The sequence below is a fragment of the Nannospalax galili genome, unplaced genomic scaffold (assembly GCF_000622305.1).
Source record: "Nannospalax galili isolate Female #2095 unplaced genomic scaffold, S.galili_v1.0 scaffold54, whole genome shotgun sequence".
NCBI lineage: Eukaryota > Metazoa > Chordata > Mammalia > Rodentia > Spalacidae > Nannospalax > Nannospalax galili.
Genome location: NW_008341028.1, coordinates 5,677,893 through 5,699,146, shown reverse-complemented (window position 1 = coordinate 5,699,146; position 21,254 = coordinate 5,677,893). Strand labels below are relative to the sequence as shown.

Below are 21,254 nucleotides of genomic sequence, written 5' to 3'. Positions count from 1 at the left end.
TTTTTCGGTCTTTTTGAGACAGGGTCTCCCTGTAGCCCCAGCTGGCCTGGAACTCACTATGTAGTCCAGGCCGGCCTCCAACTCATAGAGATCCTCCTGCCTCTGCCTCCCAAGTGCTGGGACTAAAGGTGTACGCCACCCACCATGCCAAACTGGCAACAAGCACCTTTATCTGTTCAGTCATCTCACAGGCCCCTTTTCTGCTTTTCCTTGAAAAATTCCTGCCCGGATGTGATGGTAGGAAGGACACAGGTTTGGAGGACATGAAAACCTCCCCTCCTCACCATCTGCATGACCCTGGACGGTGATCAAATGTCCAGCTTGGAGGGCTTAGCATAATAGGCAAAATGAGAATGGAAAGTTCTGGCACCCAGCAGCTGCTCCTCAATGGATCTCACGGCAAGCCTTCTGCAAGGCCACTTACTTGTGCCATTCCTAGTCCCTGGTGCCTGCTTCCGGCCCGCCTTGTGCTCTCTCTTGCACGAGGTCTCTGCTTCCCCCTGCTGGACAAACCTGGTGTTCATGGTTCTGACCAGGGCAAGAGTCACAGAGTACTTATCAGGAAAACTCCCTGCAGGGCTTCCTAGCTAACAGAAATTGGAACCCATAGGCACTCTGGGGAAGGGACTTGCCTAACTCACATAGTACCTTACTGGCAGGGCTGGAACCAGAAACTACAATGTAGGTGCCCCCTACCCATGACTATGCAGTCCTCAGTGAGTCGGATTTGGGAGGGAAAGATGGAGTGAGGGAATCTGCCCATTTTTCAGGTTCTGTGTCAGAGGGCATTCTTTTGGTTCCAAGAGAAAGAGTTCTAAGTTCCTGCCCCAGTTTTGCCAAACTAGCAACTGTTTTTCCTTATCTGATGGAACCTTGGATGCCCCTGCTCACCTTCCTCATTTGGTTACAGGAGCAGCAAATGGCACTGCCTCTAGAGCCATCTAAATGGTAAGGTTGACCTTGTACTCTTGTCTTCTCTCCAGGGTCCCTGGTGGCCACCAGGGGTCAGGACGTGGTCATTGTAGCAGCCCCAGAGAACACCACGGTGGTGTCAGGACAGAGTGTAGTGATGGAGTGTGTAGCCTCCGCTGACCCCACACCTTTTGTGTCCTGGGTCCGACAGGGTGAGTGGAGGACATGAAACAGGGTGGTGTGGTATCTCACAGGTTTCCAAAACAGGGACCTGTACGGTCACCAAACAGGCCGTATGTTGAGGATTGTGTGTGGTAGACAGCAGCAAGGGGGAGGGCTGCATGGGGAACCAAGACAGACATAACCATTCATCTGTGCAGCATGTTTCCTTTGCAAAGTACTCTGGGTTTGCCCCTTAGAAATTCTTACTGGGGACTCTGCTGAGGATAGACCCTGGGTTAGAGTCTGATTCATTTCTGTTCCTCATAGCCTTGCTGCAGGTGAGTGTGTGAGAGCTGGGAGTGTTTCACACAACCCTGCCTCATGGGGAGGGGGGAACATATCCAAAACTTTGGTGTGCTCAGACACTAGTGACGCTAGTACTGTCTTCTTTGCTGTTCTTTGATAGGAGGCAAGAGTGTCACTTGAGAAGAGCTAATTTCATAGTGATGGGCTGGGGATGTGGCTCAGTTACTAGAGTCTTGCCTAACATGAAGCCCTGGGTTCAATCCCCAGCACCACATAAACCTGGTGGCACATGCCTGTAATCTCAGCACTCTAGGTGGAGACAGGAGGCTCAGAAGAAGTTCAAGGTTAACCTAGGCTAGATAAGAAATTTGAGGCCAGCCTTGACTCCAAAAAGATAAAAGAACGGCAGTGCCTTCCTAGCTACTGAGGATGTATTATATGCCTGCTCCACCCACCAGGAGCCCTGGACCTCGTTCTACCCACCTAGCATCTGCCCTTCCAGCTAGGAACTAGCATCTCCTTATGGGCACAGCCTTGGGGTTCAGAGTTATGGGGGCTAGGGCCAGGAACTGAGATTCGAGTCAGGAACCGTGGTGCCACTTTACCTGGGTATAGAGAGAGATCCCTACATCAGCCCTGGCCCCCGGCTCCAGCCTGCTCCCCTCTCCCTCCCCAGACGGGAAGCCCATCTCCACCGATGTCATAGTCCTGGGCCGTACCAATCTACTCATCGCCAGCGCGCAGCCGTGGCACTCCGGCATCTACGTCTGCCGGGCCAACAAGCCCCGCACGCGGGACTTCGCCACCGCTGCTGCAGAGCTCCGGGTCCTGGGTGAGACTCAGGACCAGGACCAGGGAGCTGGTGTCGGGAGGTGGAACTGGAGCCCGGCACTGGGGCCCAGGGAGACTAGTCAGGGAAAAGGGGCGATCCCAGAGGATGCTACCCTGAGAAGGAGGAAATGGGGGATTGGACTCTGGTTGGGGAGTTGAGTCAAAAGTGGAGGAGAGGGGTGATTAAGACCTGGACTGAGTAATTGAGGGGCGAAGAGTGGGAGTAAGTTCGAGGTGAGCCTGAGCTACAGAGTGAGAGTTTCTCAAAACAAACTGGGGGGAAAAAAAAAACAAAAAAAACAAAAACAAAAAAAACCCCCCACACATCAGCCAACCGTAGTCAGACCTCGGTAGGTGGAGGCTGGAGATCTAGAGTTCACAGTCAGCTGGGCCACATGAGACCATATCGCAATATAACACAACATAAACTACAACAACAATAAAAAACCTGGGGGGCCAGACTTGCTGAGGGCCGGGGTAACTGGGCGGCATGAGAGAAGGAGGTGGGTCCCTGGAGGGAATGCAGAGCCAGAAACCCGGAGATGGAGATTCACAGGGGAGGTCGCGGAGCACTGTGCAACCCCAAGTGGGGCAGGCAGGCTCTGGGCTGGATAGAGGAGAGGACGTCGGAGGGGAGGGTGGGGATTGGAGGGTGGTGTTGGGACACGCGGGAAGGAGTGGATCTGGAGCCCAACATCTTGTTTCCGCCCCAGCGGCTCCTGCCATCTCGCAGGCGCCCGAGGCGCTCTCGCGGACCCGGGCCAGCACCGCACGCTTCGTGTGTCGTGCGTCAGGGGAGCCACGGCCCGCGCTGCGCTGGCTGCACAACGGGGCACCGCTGCGGCCCAACGGGCGCGTCAAGGTCCAGGGCGGCGGCGGCAGCTTGGTCATCACGCAGATCGGCCTGCAGGACGCCGGCTTCTACCAGTGTGTGGCGGAGAACAGCGCAGGCACCGCGTGTGCAGCTGCGCCGCTGTCGGTAGTGGTGCGCGAGGGGCTGCCCAGCGCCCCAACTCGGGTCACCGCCACACCTCTGAGCAGCTCGGCTGTTTTGGTGGCCTGGGAGCGGCCTGAGCTGCACAGCGAACAAATCATTGGCTTCTCCCTCCACTACCAAAAGGCACGGGGTATGTCTACTCAAGATCCAAGGTGCTCCAGCTTAAGAGGACTTTGAGGGGAGCAGGTTGGATGACTGAAGGGTTGCCTAGTGCAGACTTTTGGAGGGATGGGGTGGGAATGGGGTTGGAGATAGACATCATGCTGGAATTAATACAGTTGGAAGACTAGACTAAGGCAAGATTGTTCATACTCTTCAGGTCATCTGGGGGTGATTTAGCCATTATGATGCCTAGCTGTACTCCAGCTAGCCAGGTCTAGGGTGGCCCTGTGACAGTCTCTTGATCCCCTGTGCCACCACCCCAGGTGTGGACAATGTGGAGTACCAGTTTGCAGTGAACAATGACACCACAGAGCTGCAAGTTCGGGACCTGGAACCCAACACAGACTATGAGTTCTACGTGGTGGCCTACTCCCAACTGGGGGCTAGCCGCACCTCCAGCCCAGCCCTGGTGCATACTTTGGATGATGGTAGGGCCTCTGAACCTGTAGTGGGCAGCCTGGGGCCCAGAGACTTCCCTGATGACAGTGACTCCCTTCTCATTAGTGTACCCCAAGGCCCCAAGGGAAAACCTGCCTGGTGATATCTTTTGTGCCCTGTGAAGAAATAGACAGGGCTTCTTCCCATTGTAAAGTTGGGGGAAAATGAGACCCAGAAAATGAAAGTGACTTGCCTAAGGAGAGTACTTGGACTGGGATTTGAACCCAGATCTTATGAGTGCCCATATCACACACATAACCCCTCTTCCTGATACCCATGTAACATCCAGCCATTGGCTGGAGAAACTGATGGCCCACACTGTCCACTAGCCTCCGGGCAGAAAGGATATATCCTCATCCTTCAGCTTGGGGCTCCCCTGAGAGGCTCCCTTTCCTCCCTCAGATCCTGGGCCTGGGCCTACTTCTGATTTGCTGTGTGACCTGGGCAAGTCTCTGACCACCACTCCTCACCTCACCTCCCACGTCGGTGGAGCAGAGCTCACTCCGATGTTCTTCTGTCTCAGTCCCCAGTGCAGCACCCCAGCTTGCCCTGTCCAGCCCTAACCCTTCGGACATCAGGGTGGCATGGCTGCCCCTGCCCCCCAGCCTGAGCAACGGACAGGTGGTGAAGTACAAGATAGAGTTCAGTTTGGGAAGGGAAGGTGAGTGGGGCTGGAACAATGGGGACTTGTCAGTGGGAAGGGGGTTGCCCCAGCAGATGGGAGAGTCTGTGAGAATGAGACAGTATATGGGGAAAGCAAAGTCTGGATAAGAGCAACTGGAGATAGGGAGATAGCTCAATGGGTAAAGTGTGTGTGTAAGCCCAAGGACCTGAGTTCAAGCCCTAGACCTCACATGAAAAACAACAACAAAACCCTGGCATGGTGGTGCCTACTTGTAATCTCAGCACCGAAGAGGCAGAGACAGGGGGAACCCTTGGGTTCACTGAGTTAAATTGATATGTTCCAAGCCAGTGAGAGATGGCTCAGTAGTTAAGAGCACTGGGAGCTCTTGCAGAGGACCTGGGTTCAATTCCCAGTGCCCACATGGTGGCCAACAACCATCCATAACTCCAGTTCCAGGGATCTGACACCCTCTTTTGACCTCCACAGGCATTGCACACACATGGTGCATTTATATACATGCAGGCAAAATACCCATGCACATAAGATAAAAATTAATTAAAAAATAGATGAGAGGTGGGAGGTCAAAGTTCTGCTTGTGGGCCTGGGGGAAAAAATGGGGCATGAGATGGGCTTGCTGGGGTGATACAGGTAGTCTGGGGGAGGCAGTATGGTTCTTAAAGGGATAGAGAAAAGTAAAGTGGCTGGGACTGGAAGAGGCTGAAGAAAAGAAGGCAGGGCAGGAGGCAGACTGGGCACCAATTGGGGCTCCCAAGACCAGGTGCTGCTGATGGCCCTTCAGGCCAGCCTTCAACCTTGCACTCTGGGTGTGTACTCATGATTGTTGACAATGCGAGGGAGAGAGAGAGAATGAGAATGTAGTGATCTCTCCATGCTGAGCCAAGGCAAATGGGCTGCATCAGCTGGAGCTGGAGTCTCCAAAGTCAACCTACACTCCTGGATCTCACCCGGATGCTGAGGGGGTGAGGTAGGGCAGAAGATCTTGGGATCTGAAGTGGAAGAGTCAGTGTAGCAAGTTTAGAGATCTTGGCCCCCAATGGAGACCCAGCAGCCCATCTTTTCTGTCCTAGAAGACCAGGTTTTCTCCACTGAAGTACCAGGAAATGAGACCCAGCTTACGTTAAATTTGCTTCAACCGAACAAGGTTTACCAAGTCCGAATTTCGGCTGGCACTGGCGCCGGCTATGGGACCCCCTCCCAGTGGATGCAGCACAGGACACCTGGTGCGCACAACCAGAGCCATGGTATGGAGCTGCAGGGACAGGATGGGATAGTAGGTGTGGTTGGGTGGTGTGGGTATTTTATACCCTTGAAGCCAGAATCCACCCCTGCCCCATCACAGACAGATCCATTGTGCCCCCATATACTTGATGCATTGGGAAGGCAGAGGCGCTCCCTGCTGTTTTCTGCAAGCCCAGCAGACCCTCGTATGCTTAGCATGCTGTATTATAGCCACCTTGTGGTGGAGCAGCTTTGGAAAAGCTCTGGTAGAACTCTCACTACTCCTATCGCCAACCATCCCCCAACCTCCCTGGCCTCTTCACTCACCATCTCTAATTCCTGTCCCCTTCATCCTTCTATGCCCCCAGTCCCCTTTGCCCCTGCAGAGTTGAAGGTGCGGGCAAAGACGGAGTCCCTGGTGGTGTCATGGCAACCGCCCCCTCACCCCACCCAGATCTCTGGCTACAAATTGTACTGGCGTGAAGTGGGGGCAGAGGAGGAGGCTGATATTGACCGTCCTCCTGGCGGCCGCGGAGACCAGGCTTGGGATGTAGGGCCGGTCCGGCTCAAGAAGAAAGTGAAGCAGTATGAGCTGACCCAGCTAGGTGAGCAGGCCTGGGCAAGGGAAGATGGTGAGCCTGACAAGTCGAAATCTGGGGTTCCAGAAGGAGTGTGGGGAGCGGGGGGTATAGTGATCACAGATGTCCCTCAAACCCTGAGTGACTCCTGTGGCCTTCCCCAGTTCCTGGACGATTGTACGAGGTAAAGCTTGTGGCATTCAACAAACACGAGGATGGCTACGCGGCAGTGTGGAAGGGCAAGACAGAGAAGGCACCCACGCCAGGTGAGGGGTGGAGGGAGGGGCCTGAGAGAGCCTGGCTCCCCTTACCACCCAACTGCCAGCTTGGCAGTCCACCACCTCCAAGCTCATCCTGCTGGGCCTGAGTCCTCTTCCATCCTCCTGCAGAGAAGCCCCACTGCTTTCAAACATGCAGCCTCATTCTCCAACTGAGCAGAACTAATGTGGAAACTCCAGGTTGATGCTATGATTCCTGACTCCAAGTTTGAGTTTGAGACAGTTTTTAAACATATCCACCTGTACCACAGGGACCCATCAGATTATCCCACAACTCTAGGCAGAAAGAGTATCTCTCTGTGATTTACTGGTGATGTTCAACCCACTGCCCAACATAAAACTGTTAACTTAAAACATATAAGATTTGTGTTTGTGGGACTCAACTATGAAGTTCTCCAGCATGAACTTTGTAGATGATGACACCATTCTGCAATGTCAAAAGACTTAGGGGCTGGCTGAGGTTTGGCACACACTTTTAATCCCAGCACCCAGGAGGCAGATGGATCTCTGTGAGTTCAAGGCCAGCCAAGGCTATATAGTGAGATTCTGTCTAAAGCCACATGGGAATCCAGATTAGGACCAGGAGCCCTGGTTCCTCAGTAAGGGTTTGCACTGTGCTGTGATACCTAGTGGTCCTGCTTGGTCACTTCAGTGATCCATACTGACACTTTTACCACTCCCTAACCTCAGGCTGATTTTTCAACCAGGTAATTTAGCAGGAAAAGCATTCAATCAAAAGCCAAGAAACCTAGGTTCTAATTCCAGTTTGTTCATTTATTCATTCAGCAAATATTTTACTGACTACCACGTGCCAGCTCTGTTCTGGAAATTTAGTGATGAACAACATGAATAAGGTACCTGCTCTCATGAAGTTTATTTTATTTTATGTTTATATAAAAAACATTTGTCATCAAACAATACACACTGTATACCAAACACTTTCCTAGCTTCTTTATAAGTATTAACTAATTTAATCCTCGTAAGTACCCCATGAGCGGGCCAGTGAGATGGCTCAGTGGGTAAAGGTGCTGGCCACAAGCCTGACTACCTGAGTTCAATCCCCAGGATCCATATGGTAGAAGTAGAGAACTGACTCCTGCAAACTGAACTCTGACCTCCACATGTGTGTAATGATACACCTCCTCCCCCACAAGAAATAAATGGGGGTAGCAGAGGTGGCTCAGCAGTCAAGTGTACTTGCTGTTCTTCCAGGGGACCTGAGCTCAGTTCCCAGAACAGCACCCACTTATAAGTCCAGCTTCAGGGAATCCAACGCCCTCTTCTGGCCTCCTTAGGAACCCTCACACATGACACAAATAATAATTTTAAAAATCTTGAAATACAGTGGGGCTAGAAAGATGGCTCAATGGTTAAGAGCACTGGCTGCTCTTCCAGGGAACCCAGGTTCAGTTCCCAGCACCCAGATGGTGGCCAATAAGGCCAATAAGATTCCAGTTCCAGGGGCACTGTTACCCTCTTCTGACCTCCATGGTCATTGCACATACAGGTACATTTGGATACATGCAGACAAACAATCATACACATAAAAAAAATAAATAAAGGGCTGGAGAGATGGCTCAGCGGTTAAGAGCACTGGCTGATCTTGCAGAGGACCCACATGGTGGCTAACAACTGTCTGAAACTCCAGTTCCAGGGGATCCAGCGGCCCTCTTCTGTCCTCCTCAGGCACTGCACAAAACAAGTGCACTTATATACATGCAGGCATAACACTCATACACATAAAATAAATCAATTAATTAAAAAATATAGTAAGAAAAGAAAACCTGGTAAGCTAGCTACCATCAGCAGATCCACACACAGAATAGGAAATGGAGGCACAGCTACCTTAAAAGACTTCTCCAAAGTCACACAGCTATTAAGTAGCAGAGCTGGGATTTGACCCACGGTGGCCTGGTTTCAGAGTCATGGCATGCTGCCTGTGCCACATAGTCACCAGTGATTCACAGACCTCTGTATGTGTAACTTTGGCAAAAATCACTTCAACTCTTGAGAGTCCCAGTTGCAGTATCAGTGAAATGGGAATAATGCCACTCAACTCACAGGATCAAAAGAGCAGGCCAGCACCAGTCATGGTGTCACACAGTACCAGGGAGGCAGAAGCAAGAGGATCGAGAGTTGGAGGCCAGCCTGGTCTAGTACATAATGAGACCATGTCTCAACCATGTGTCGGGGAGGGCAAAGAGAGAACGTTAGGAACTATGCACATCCTTCCCCTCTCCCCACACTCTGGTTTTCCCTTCTAGACCTGCCTATCCAGAGAGGGCCACCTCTACCTCCTGCTCACGTCCATGCTGAGTCAAACAGCTCCACCTCCATTTGGCTTCGGTGGAAGAAGCCAGACTTCACCACCGTCAAGATTGTCAACTACACTGTACGTTTCGGACCCTGGGGGCTCAGGAATGCCTCCCTGGTCACATACTACACCAGGTATAAGCAAGGGGCTAATGTTGAAGGAAGGTGGGGGGACATCAGAGGTGACAGAACAGGGCCCCAGGGGCTCAGCTCTTAGAAGGGCATGTCTGAGATCTGCACAGGGGTCTCTTCCTTGCCTGCTGACCAAAGGGTAACAGTGAAAGACTCCTTTGGTCCCATCTCCTCATGACAGGCTCTTTGAAAAGAGCGGCACAGGACTGACCTGTTACTCTAAACTCAGTCTCCAATCTGCTGGGGAGAGTCCTGCGCTCCTGTTGTGAAGGAGATGGCCCTTGGAGCTGCTAGTTTGACTTGAGAAAATGCTCAGTAAAAGGCAACAGAGATACAAACTAAGCCAAGGAAAAGATGCCTCAGAGGTGACTGGTTGGCTCCTCGGGGGTACAGAATAACTTGAATTAATCCAGAAAGGCTTCCTGGAAGGTGGGGTGGAGGAGGGTCTATCTTGGAGATTAGACATGAAACAGCATATATCAGTCCTCTTCATAGGTCACCTGGCTGTATGTGTGTTTGTGTTAGTAGCCCCAAGGAGCAGCTCCCCTGAGGGTGGGAACAGGGGCTTAGGTGTGGGGTTCTGCCCAGCTTGGAGCATGCCTGAAGGTGCTAGCCCACTCCCTGCCCTGGCAGCTCTGGAGAAGATATCCTCATTGGCGGGCTGAAGCCATTCACCAAGTACGAGTTTGCCGTGCAGTCCCATGGCGTGGACATGGATGGGCCTTTTGGCTCTGTGGTGGAACGTTCCACCTTGCCTGACCGTGAGTGTCCACTGCCCCCCACCATGTGCCACTAGCAGGCAGCCCTCCCTTTTGAAGCACCCCTCAGAACCCTGAGGTTCCAGAAATTCCCCCAAACAGGACCAGACCTCCTCTTTGCTTGTTCCAGTTGAAAAGGAAGAAGGGAAGACCATGCCCTCATCCCCTGACTCCCAGACACCCCTAGTTGGGGATCTCTGTGTCTCTGACTCCTCACCCCCTCCCCTGTACTGTAGGGCCCTCCACTCCTCCTTCTGACCTGCGTCTGAGCCCCCTGACACCATCCACTGTCCGGCTGCACTGGTGTCCCCCCACAGAACCTAATGGCGAGATTGTGGAATATCTGATCCTCTATAGTGACAACCACACTCAACCGGAGCACCAGTGGACGCTGCTCACCACAGAGGGTGAGAACACCCACCATCAAGACTTTAGGCAAGAGTATGCCAGGACTCCTTGCCCTCCCACCCTCTTAGGTGGCTGAGTTAATCATGAGAGTCTTCTGGGGGCTTCTTGACGGGGAGGCAGAAGCTCCTGTCTTATGGCAAAGCTGGCTCACCAGCTCTGCCTCTGGCCTTCTGCCCATCACCCTGCTCTCTGCTTCTGCCCCAGGAAACATCTTCAGCGCAGAGGTACATGGCCTGGAGAGTGACACTCGGTACTTCTTTAAGATGGGGGCTCGCACAGAGGTGGGACCTGGGCCCTTCTCCCACCTGCAGGATGTGATCACTCTCCAGGAGACACTCTCAGGTACGAGGCAGGAGGAAGGAGGTCCTTAGGGAAACCTGGGGTCCAAGCACACCTGGATGAAGGGCTCCCAAGGCCCTGCCACTGGATACTGTACTTTTGTGACTTTGGGTCTTGGCCCTCCAGACTTGGCAGAGACAGGACACATTTGAAGGGAGAATGTGGGGTGGAACAGTGGCAGCTTGGTGGACAGGTCAGCTCAGCAGAGGCAGTTTCTATTATTTATTTATTTACACCTGAGGAGGACAGAAGACAACTTTCAGGAGTTTGTTCTAGAGAGAGGGACAGTTTCTTGGGGAAGATTGCTTTGACTAGAGGATTAGCTTGGTGAAGTGACTAGCTCTATAAAGGGGTATGTGTGTAGCAGGACTTGCTACATAACTTGCAGGGTTCATCTGGGATGCAAAATGAGAGTTCGGGGCCCTTTATTGAAAAATTATTATAAGGGCTGGGTATGGTGCCACATACCTCTAATCCCAGCACTTGGGAGGCAAAGGCAGGTGGGTTTCTGTTTGCTCAAGGTCAGCCTGGTCTACACATAGAGTTCCGGGTCAGCTGGGGCTACTGGAAGACCCTGTCTCAAAAAAAACTTAAAAAGGGGCTGGAGAGGTGACTCTGCAGTTAAGAGCACTGGGTAGTCTTGCAGAGGACTAGGGTTTGATTCCCAGCACCCAAGGAAGGAAGGAAGGAAGGAAGGAAGGAAGGAAGGAAGGAAGGAAGGAAGGAAGGAAGGAAGGGGAAAGAAAGAGAAAGGAAAGAAAGAAAAGGCTGGGTGAGGTGGTCCATGGCTCACACCTTCAATGTCAGCATTCAGGAGGCAGAGGCAGAGGCAGAGGCAGGCAGATCTCTACAAGAGACTAGCCTGGTCTAGACTGTGAATTTTAGGCCAGCCAAGGTTACATAGTGAGACCCTATCTTTTATTTAAAAAAAAAAGAAGAGTGATTAAGGAAGACACTTGATGTGGACCTCTGACCTCCATAGGACACACACACATATGTACATATATAACATGCATGGAGCCCGTCTAGGTATAGGCCCTGCATAGCTGCATGTTATACACTGTGAAAACAGCCCTGATGGCAGGTGGAGGTGTGCTTCACTGAAAAGCTGTTTCTATAAAGGCAGGTTTTGTGATGATAGACAATATGGATGTATTGCACAGGGAGGACCGTGATGGGAATAGTATGGAGCCCCATGGGGCCTTTTATCCTCCAATCAGAAAACAGTGATTGTTTCCAAAGGGCCAAGCAGAGGCTAGCCATCTTCTGTGGAAGCACCCTACCATCTGAATCTAGGACCACTGTGCCCTTCTGTCCTTGAACTGTCCTTCCCCCCCCTCCCACAGACTCCTTGGATGTGCACTCCGTCACGGGCATCATCGTGGGTGTCTGCCTGGGCCTTCTCTGCCTTCTGGCCTGCATGTGTGCTGGACTTCGACGAAGCCCCCACAGGTGGGCCAGGGAGCCAGTGTAACTGAGAGAGGTTTCCAGAAAGGGTTACAGAGTGGACAAAGGAGAGAACATGAACCCTGCCAGCCCCGGCCCCGGCCGGCCATGCAGCCTCATTAAAGTTAGGGCTATGGGGAGGCTGATAGAGCATTTGCCTAGCTTGTATGTGGCCTTGGGTTCCATCCTCAGCACCACAAAGATAAGATGATTATTTATTAGAATTTCGAGATGAACAACTGGGTTGATTTTCTCATAGGCGTGCAGAATGGACTTAGGAAGTCCCAGTCTCCCCATCTCAGCCAGGATAGGCAGAGCCAGCCTGTGAACTTCCTTCGTAGTTGCCAGCAACTTGGAAAGAGCCCTCACATCTCCATGTGTGGAGCCAAGAAAGGAATGGAGTGTTTTGTGGGGTCAGGCTGATTGGACGATAGTCCTCTTCTACTAGTTGCACACACTGGAAAACCAAGTCCACTCCCCACTCTGACCCTGACCTTGTTCCCATCATCCCTTGCAGGGAATCCCTCCCAGGTCTGTCCTCCACAGCCACCTCTGGGAACCCAGCACTGTACTCCAGAGCCCGGTTGGGCCCCCCGAGTCTCCCTGCTGCCCATGAGCTGGAGTCCCTCGTGCATCCCCACCCTCAGGACTGGTCCCTGTCACCCTCAGATGTGGAGGACAAGGCTGAGGTGCACAGCCTTATGGGTGGCAGTGTTTCAGACTGCCGAGGCCACTCCAAGAGAAAGGTGAGTCTGGAGTCTGGGTAGGTCAGAGCCACACATAGGGTCCCATTCCCAAATGAGACACCAGGAGGCACCAGAGCACAACTTGTGACTGTGAGACACACCTGGTCTCGGGCCAGCTGTCAGAAAGAAGCCTGTTCCTTTCTCCATCCCCTCAGAGTAACCAGCCTCATTCTCATCTGGGAGGGCCCCAGTGATGTGTTTGCTCAAAGCACTCTGGTCCCTCCTTGCTTCCCTAATATGGAGAGAAGAGGCTAGTTACCTTGGCTATGGTCAAATGGGACCGGGACCAGGATAAGGTGAGGCCCCTGTGGGACAGGTCCCCTAAGTGCTGCAGTGGTCCCACACCCTGTCCAAGTGTTAGTGTTATTCAGTCCTCCTGTCCCTCCCTCTGCCTTTGTGATAAGGAAGAGTTCCCTAGACTTGGAAGCCTCTGGCTTTGTACAGCATCTTGTATCAGGCTTGTGACTCTGCCCTTCCGGTGCTCCCCACCACCCCTTCGCCTTAGCAGGGAACCTGTTTGGAGATAGCAGGGGTCCAAGAGTCTGAGTACTACTTTCCTGCCCCCTGTTTACTTCCCCCTCCCAGCCCAGCTCTGTATGCCCCTAATGTCCCCTTCTTTCTTCTATATAGATCTCCTGGGCTCAGCCAAGTGGACCGAGCTGGGCAGGCTCCTGGGCAAGCTGTGAGCTGCCCCAGGGATGTTCCAGGCCTGCTCTGACCCATGCCCTGCTGCCTCCAGCTGGAACTGGGCAGACATTATTGCTCCAGGCGCTGGTGTATGATGCTATAAAGGTCTGTGATCTAATAGGAGGTAGAAGATGGGGAGGCAGAAGGAAAGGGTCCCTGTGCTGTGAAGAGAAAAGATTGAGCTCTCTGGAGATATGTGGGTGGGAACTTTTCCAGGGAAAGGACTCCTGGGGACAGCATTGTATTCAAGAGACCCTGGAGCCTCCAAGGGTGACTGGGTAACAGACAGGACAGTTTAGATACAGTTCCTTCTGTACCCAGACCTAAGTAGCCCACTGTAGAATTATGGTGAATCTGAGGGTGGCCTGACCCCCATACATCCAGCCCCCCCTGCTATTTGTAGAGATACTGACTGTGTCTGATACTTTCTGGAAGCCTGGTTAAGGGCAAATGAATGACATTCCATATTTTCCTGCCTTTGCTGGGGTATGAGCATTGACTTTAATGCGACAGTGCTTGTCACACATATGATGGGAGAGTTAACCTCTCTTTACCCCACATATGTTGATCATTTTTTCTGATGATGGCTCAGTGATGCTCATCTAGTCTTTTGTTCTCTGCTCTATCAGGAAAATGGGAGGAAGAAGCCTCCCCCAGCCTGTAGGAACCAGGTGGAGGCCGAGGTCATTGTCCACTCCAATTTCGGTGCATCCAAAGGGAGCCCTGACCTCCATCTCCAAGGCCTGGAACCTGAGCCTGAAGAGCCCTTGCCTGCAGAGACTCTGGCTCCCACCTCTGGGGTTGTGGATATGTCACAAGGGGGAGACTGGCTGGGCAGGGAGCTGGAAGGGTGTGAGCAGGAATCCCCTGGGCCAGATAGGCTCACCTGCCTACCAGAGGCAGCCAGTGCTTCCTGCCCTTGCCCAAACCTCCAGCCCAGCAAGGCTCTTGAGGAGGCCCCTGGGAACAGCCAACCCAAAGCCCTGTGCCCTCAAAGCAGTTAGCCCAAGCCTGCCCAGGGCCCCTGTCTCCTCCTCTCCTCCACTCTCCTGAGCAGAAGGTATACTTTGAGGCAGGTTCTTATGGCCCACAGGACATCATGACATGCATGGCCACACATATACATGTGTGTATTGCAGATATCAACAAGCTCTTTGGCACCTCTTAAGATGCTTTGGCTAGGAGGAGAAGAACTTTACTCACTCCCCTATATTCTGTGACATGTTTGTGATACAGAAAAGACATGAGACACAGCTCTGTATGGACACGTGTGAAGTCATGTGTATATACTGGTTAGTGAGCTGGGAAACATTACCCCTCTTATGTAGTGGTCAGTGTGGTCTAATTGATCATCCAGGACAGGACAGTGTGCCCAGTGATCAGTGCCAGCCCTGAGGGCCACACCTTTGTCACCCAGCCTTTATTACACACTCTAAGAGTGTCTCTAATGCCCTGTCTACAAAGACAGTCCCAGCCCCTCTGCTCTTGGCTAGGCTGAGCCGAGTGCCATTCGATCCTGCAGGCCTAATGTTGTAACTTGCAGCGACATGGCCTTCATCCCCAGGCCTTCTAAGGCTCAGCTCCCCTCTCCTTCACGCAACTCTGCACCTGATTGTAATTTGGGAAGTGCCTGGTTTGAGAAATCTGCTTTCTCTCCCTGTCCCCTCTTCTGTCTCCCTTACTGCTCTAGTGATGTGTCTTTTCACCTGGCTCCCCTGGTTCTGGGTCACTTCTCCTCCCCCTGATATCTTTCCTTCCCTCACTTCCGTTTCCCCTTCTCTCCAGCTCTCTTCTGTCTCTCTTGCCTGTCACTGTATCCTTTGCTTCTCCTCCCTGAGTTCAACCTATGCATCCTTCCCTAACAACATGACTACCTCATGGCGTTTCAGGCCATAGTGTGACCCTGTGTCCCTACTACTTCTCTGCCAACCCCCTCCCTGGACAGATGGCCCACTCTAGAAAGGATTAGAAAAGACCCTCTAGATTCCCTGGAGGGTTTTCCAGGGAACTGATGAATCCAGACTGCACTGGGGAATTTTGAGAAGGGGAAAGGGACTGAAACCCTGAGGGTTGGAATAAAGTGACTGCCTCCCTCCTGCACAAGAAAGCAGGTTTGCACTACACCATCTCCAGGCCTGGCTGAAGTTAAAGAGGGTGAGGGGAGTGGAGTTAGGGGAGCCGTGGCCCAGATCCTTACCCCTTGAGCTTTGAACCTGACTGGATCTGAGGTAGGAAGAGTCTCCTCCAAGATACTAGAAGGGAGGTCTTTGCTCAAGAAAAAAAAGAATGACTGGCTCATTTTGTTTTGTTTTCCTTTAAATTGAATCCAAAATCATCTTCTGTTGACTTTCCACACAGGGACAAGCTTGCCTTGTATTTCCTGTGTCGTGAAAGACATGTCAGCTGTTTGATTTCTTATCTCAGCCCTCAGCCCTCTTCCAGGAGCATAGAATGTGGGGTATTTGCTGCCTCACAATGCATTTTAACTGATCGGCACATTAAGCGTTAACTCTGGCATCTAGGCCAAATTAGAAATAACCAGGCTATCTTCTATACCCCCCCCTCGGTCTCTCTCGGTGAAATGTCTTTCAGCAGAGTTGCAGCCTCCTCAGCCCTTGAAAGCATCTGTGTTTATTACCCTCGGGTGTCACTCATATTTGACACCTCACCTACATTTCCCCCTCCTCAGCCAGCCTATGATAACACTAAAGATTATTAATGTCGGTTTCATATCTCGTTAAAGGCAAGATTGTCACTTGTACTACTTCTGTAGTGTTCAGTGTGGCCACAGCCAACACCACTTGTGTATGTTTTGTCATTTCTCTGAAGGTCAAAAGCTTCATTTTATTTTGCTGGTTTGATTTTTTTTTTTTAGAAAAAAAAAATCTGCTTTGAATGAAATAGCCATTTTAACAGTAGGCTCTTAGCATTACACCACATAGTCATTTTTCATGTTCTTGTTTAACAGGCACTGAGGTTCTGGTTTAAATTAAATAACTGCAAATGAGACAATTTATAACCCATTAGGTTGGGTGGAAAATTGTTTCTCAAAAGCAAATAAGTAATAAATCTGATATCTGCCTATAACTCACAGTTGATAAGAGAGTAGCCATTACTCAACTAGTGTTATATATGATTTGGGCTCTGAGTAATTGGGAAGTGTTAGGTTCGTGTCTTTGTAGCTGCGGTTTTTATTAGAAAGGAGTCTATTGGCCTTTTACAGGGTATTAATCCCTTTGTCACCTACCATGGATGCCTTAAGCTCTTTTGAGTCTCATTTAAAAATCTTCCTTTTCTTGATGCATGACACATGTACTCAATGCTTACTTGCTCATTTAATTGTCTATGCTTAGTTTATGCTGTATTATTTATATTTTTCCAGCATCTTTTCTCCTCCATACAAATATGATATTCTTTAGCGTTACACTAAGGCATTGATCATGTATCTGTCCCTGTAATGAATTAATAAACTATTTTCCAGATGTGTTGTACCTTTTTTTCAACTTAAAAAAGAATATTTTTATTTATGTGTATGTGTGTGTGTGTGTGTGTGTGTGTGTGTGTGAACATGAGTTTATGTGTGCCACATGCATGCATGTGCTCATGGAGATCAGAAGAGGGTGTCAGATCTTCAGGATCTGGAGTTACACAAAGTTGTTAGTCGCCTGATGTGAGTGCTGGGAACTGAACTTGGGTCCTCTACAAAAGCAGTAAGAGCTCTTCTTAACTGCTGAGCCATCTCTCCAGCCCCAGGACATGTTTTTTTGTTGTTGTTGTTTTTTTTGCTTTTTTTTTTATCAAGCCAATGACTAGAGTTTCCTTAGTCATCCCCTCATGGGGCATTTATTTTTTACTGGGATGGGAAATGGTAGGTTTTGAGGTTAAAGAGCAGATAGTCACCCAAGGAGGGAAAAAAAAAAGAATCCTCTTCCCCCCCTAGTAGGCACTTAAGAAATAAACTTCCATTTATAGACTGGAGAGATGGCTCCATAAAAGCATTTGTTGCAGCAGGGCATGGTGGCACATGCCTTTAATCCCAGCACTTGGGAGGCGGAGGCAGGTAGATCTCCGTGAGTTCAAGGCCAGCCTGGTCTACATAGTGAGTTCCAGGACAGCTGGCACTACAGGGAGACCCTGTCTCAAAAAAAAACAAAAACAAACATTTGCTGCACACTTATGAGGATAGAATAAACCCATGTAACAAGCTGGGCATCCTGTGCATGCCTGTAACCCCAATTCAAAAGAGGGCAGAGAGAGGAGGATTGCTGAAATTTGCTGGTTTCCAGCCTAGTCAAGAAAACTGGAGCCGCTGGTTCAGGTAGAGACTCTGCCTTAAAGAAATAGGTGGAGAGTGATAGAAGACACCCAACACCCTCTCTGGACTCTGTACATGTACACAGTGCACATATATATACTCAGACACATTCACATATAAATAAATATATAAATAAATCTTATAAAACATTTGGAAATGTAATTGTGCTTACCCATCACATATAATGCCCGGCCCAGGATTTGATCCCCAGTGCCTCAAACAAACAAGTACACCACACATGGGGAAGATTGGGTTCATTACTCTGAATGAGACATCCTTCAACGATGGCACTTGAGTTCTCTGGGGAATCTTCATCTGACTACATACTTCTCTGGGGTACAAGGAAACGGTTGTGGGCTCCAGTCTGGTTATTCAATTATTTGAGACTGCACATCCACACACTTAGGCACTGTGGCTATAGTCCAGGGGTGTCTAACTTTTTGACATTGCAACATGACATTGTGGTCTGCAAACACAAAGGGCTGCTGCATTCATAGCTCTTCTGCTAGTTGCAGGTTGGACACTCTTGCTATGTATACTCTTAGATTCATACATGCATACTCATCTTCAATAAATACGCTGGTATCCATCAACTCTATTGTGCATACAATCTCACAAAACTCCACACTCATTCCCCACACACATCTCAGGATTGCAATCAACAGCTGCCCTTTCCTGAGAACTTTAAGGGGCCTAGACTGTATTTTTCCACTGGAAGGAACCATGAACCAGAGGCTGCCATGCCCAGGACCACCCCCATAGTGGCTGGTGAGCCAGACCCAGAGTTAATTGACAGATCATACAGAGAGATACTGCATGTTTTGCGTGCAGCAGAATAGCCATTATTTGCATATCACTTTCAGACCAAGTGTTGTGATAAAGAAGAATTAAACACTTGTCAAGATGAATTTAAAATGACAGCAATTCAGGACACCAATTTGACCTCTCTGGAGTCCAGGACATGCCAAGAAGGGGTTGCTGATGATTCAAGGCCTGCAGGAGGGCGTTCCAGGACTTGAGGCTCCAGGGAGGCCCCTCCTTTACTACCTTTCCTACTGCCTTAGAGGCCTCACTCCTGCCCTTACTCAGTGAAATCATCTGAGGCCACAGCAGACTGGGGTTTCTGATCTTGAATTTCTCCACTGCCTCCCACTGCTCACAAGCCTCCGGGCTTGTGTCTTGGCCTCATCTTCCAGTTGCTACTACAGTGCTGAGTCCCTGCGCTGTGCAAACCCTAGCATTAGAAGACTTGTCTGCCTATTGGCATCTGGTTTTTGGAGGCCTGGACTATTTTTTTAAATATTTTATTTATTATTTTTATTTTATGTGTATGAGTGTATTGCCCGCATGTATGTGAATGCACCCATGTCATGCAATGCTGTGGAGGTCTTCGGATTCCCCTGGAACTGGAGTTAAGGACAGTTCACAGCAGCCATATGGGTGTTAGGAATTGAACTCAGGTCCTCTGCAAAAGCAGTCAGTGCTCTTAACCGCTGAGCCATCTCTCCAGGCCCTTGACTATTTTTTTTAATCAAAAAAATTTTATAGTTATTTATCGTGTGTGTGTGTGTGTGTGTGTGTGTGTGTGTGTGTGTTCATATGCATGCCACAGCCTGAGTATGGAGGCCAACAGACAACTTGTGGGCGTCATTCTCTTCTTCTACTATGTGGGTCCCAGGGATGGAGCTCAGCTGGTCAGGCTTGGCAGCAGATGCCCTTACCTGCTGAGCCATCATGACAGTCTGAGGCCTGCACTTCTTCACTGAACTGTACCAAGCTAGTTTTATATATGGTTAACACTCCTGTCCCAATTCCAGAGTTATATCAAAAGAGAGACTTAGGGGCCTGTAAAGATGGTTCAGTAGTTAAGAGTCCTTGCTGCTCTTCCAGAGGACCTAAGTTCTGTTCCCAGCACCCAGGTTGGGCAGCTCACAACAGCCCAAAACTGCAGCTCTAGGGATCCAACATCCTCTTCTGGTCTCCCAGGGCACCTGCACTCATGTGCATATACCCACACACAGACAAACACAGACACACATAAATAAAAATAATAAAAATAAATCTTGAAAGAGAGACTTAGGGGTCTGGAGAGATGACTCAGCAGTTAAGAGCACTGGCTGTTCATGCAGAAAATGGGGTTCGAATCCCAGCATCCACATTGCAGTTAACAACTGTCCATAACTCCAGTTCCAGGGGATCTGACACCCTCTTCTGACCTCCACAGGCATTGCACAACATGGGTGTACCAACAAACTTGTAAGCATATATAATAAAAATAATAAATAAAATATTTTCTTTTGGTCTTTTTGAGACAGGGTCTCCCTATAGCCTTGGCTGGCCTTGAACTCACAGAGATCCTTCTGCCTCTGCCTCCCAAGTGCTGGGATTAAAGGTGGGCGCCACCACACCTGGCAATAAATAAATATACAAAAAGAAAGAAAGTGAGACTTAGGCCCAGCATGGTGGCACTCACATGTAATCCCAGTATCTGGGAGGTGGAGGCAGGAGGATCAAGGAGTTCAAGGTCAATCTCTGCTACACAGTGAGCTTGAAGCCAGGCTGGGCTACTTGAGAACCTGTTAAGAGGTCCTCAGATGAGCATATCAGGTGAGCAAAGGCTGTTTGAAGAAGACACTGACACCTTTAAATCTCCAGGAATTGGTAGATGCTTTATAATTTTGATAGTAACGTCATTGCATACAATAGTGAAAGGCAAAGATTGAAGATGCCCCAGCGACATACATGTCTCCTGAAAGACTCTCAAATAGAACCTCTATTGCCATTTTTTTTTCTTTTTTTTCTTTTTTTTTTTTTTTGGTCTTTTTGAGACAGGGTTTCCCTGTAGCCCCAGCTAGCCTGGAATTTACTATGTAGACCAAACTCGATCTCACAGAGAACTGCCTTCTTATATGTCAGAAACCTATGGCATAGAGATGGCAATGGCATCTCTACTTTCCCATTACCAGGTCATTTGCCCAAGACTTGTGCTTGTAAAGGTCTGCAAAGTTGGGGAGAGTTCTTTTGTCTTCAGTTTTCAGATCAACTCAAAGAATGACTGCCAGGGGTGCTTGGGCAGGGCAGCAGGCAGGACCGGAGTGGGAGTAGGAGTTACTTTGGGATCTTATTATTGTACTTTGGAGAGCTCCTCTTCCCAGGCCACAACTCCTCAGTCTAGATAGGCCAGTTTTACAGCTACTCGACCCATCCTTTGAATGGATGGACCAAGAACCTAGAGAATGCCGAATCTCTGACAACTTTGAGCCGCTTTTAGGGAATTAAAACAGACTTGGACATTGTGCAAGAGGGAACCGCAGAAAGAGTGGGAGAGAGCAAATCCCTCAGTTCTGCGTGTTTCTCCGCAGCCGGGACCCACTCCACAGTGGTCTCCACTTCCCTCCTCGAGTCTGACCGGTCGCGAGGAGGAGGGGTTACTCTGCTGCTGCCCAAGACCTTGCGGGCCGCTCCGGCTCCAGTTCAAAGCGCAGGGGGCGCGTCCGCCGCGCAGCCGGGAATGTCCGGCCGCTTAAAGCGTTCTCCGGCTCTTTTGTTCCTCAGACCCGGCCTCCGGGGAGAGGGGGCTGG

The 21,254-nt window shown here is 50.3% G+C and overlaps 1 protein-coding gene across 1 annotated transcript in view; it reads left to right on the top strand.

Annotated features, from left to right (window-relative positions):
• Window positions 1-16,832, top strand: part of Igdcc4 (immunoglobulin superfamily DCC subclass member 4) — a 36,520-nt gene extending 19,688 nt beyond the window's left edge. The window contains 17 exon segments of the mRNA XM_029564996.1: window positions 984-1,124; window positions 2,057-2,212; window positions 2,925-3,338; window positions 3,634-3,798; window positions 4,332-4,469; window positions 5,522-5,695; window positions 6,041-6,277; window positions 6,415-6,516; window positions 8,793-8,976; window positions 9,607-9,734; window positions 9,968-10,138; window positions 10,344-10,481; window positions 11,825-11,930; window positions 12,442-12,670; window positions 13,301-13,462; window positions 13,987-14,355; window positions 14,357-16,832. Coding sequence (XP_029420856.1) covers window positions 984-1,124; window positions 2,057-2,212; window positions 2,925-3,338; window positions 3,634-3,798; window positions 4,332-4,469; window positions 5,522-5,695; window positions 6,041-6,277; window positions 6,415-6,516; window positions 8,793-8,976; window positions 9,607-9,734; window positions 9,968-10,138; window positions 10,344-10,481; window positions 11,825-11,930; window positions 12,442-12,670; window positions 13,301-13,462; window positions 13,987-14,355; window positions 14,357-14,410 — 3,068 coding nt within the window. The 3' untranslated portion in view covers window positions 14,411-16,832.
• Window positions 16,833-21,254: the final 4,422 nt, after the last annotated feature.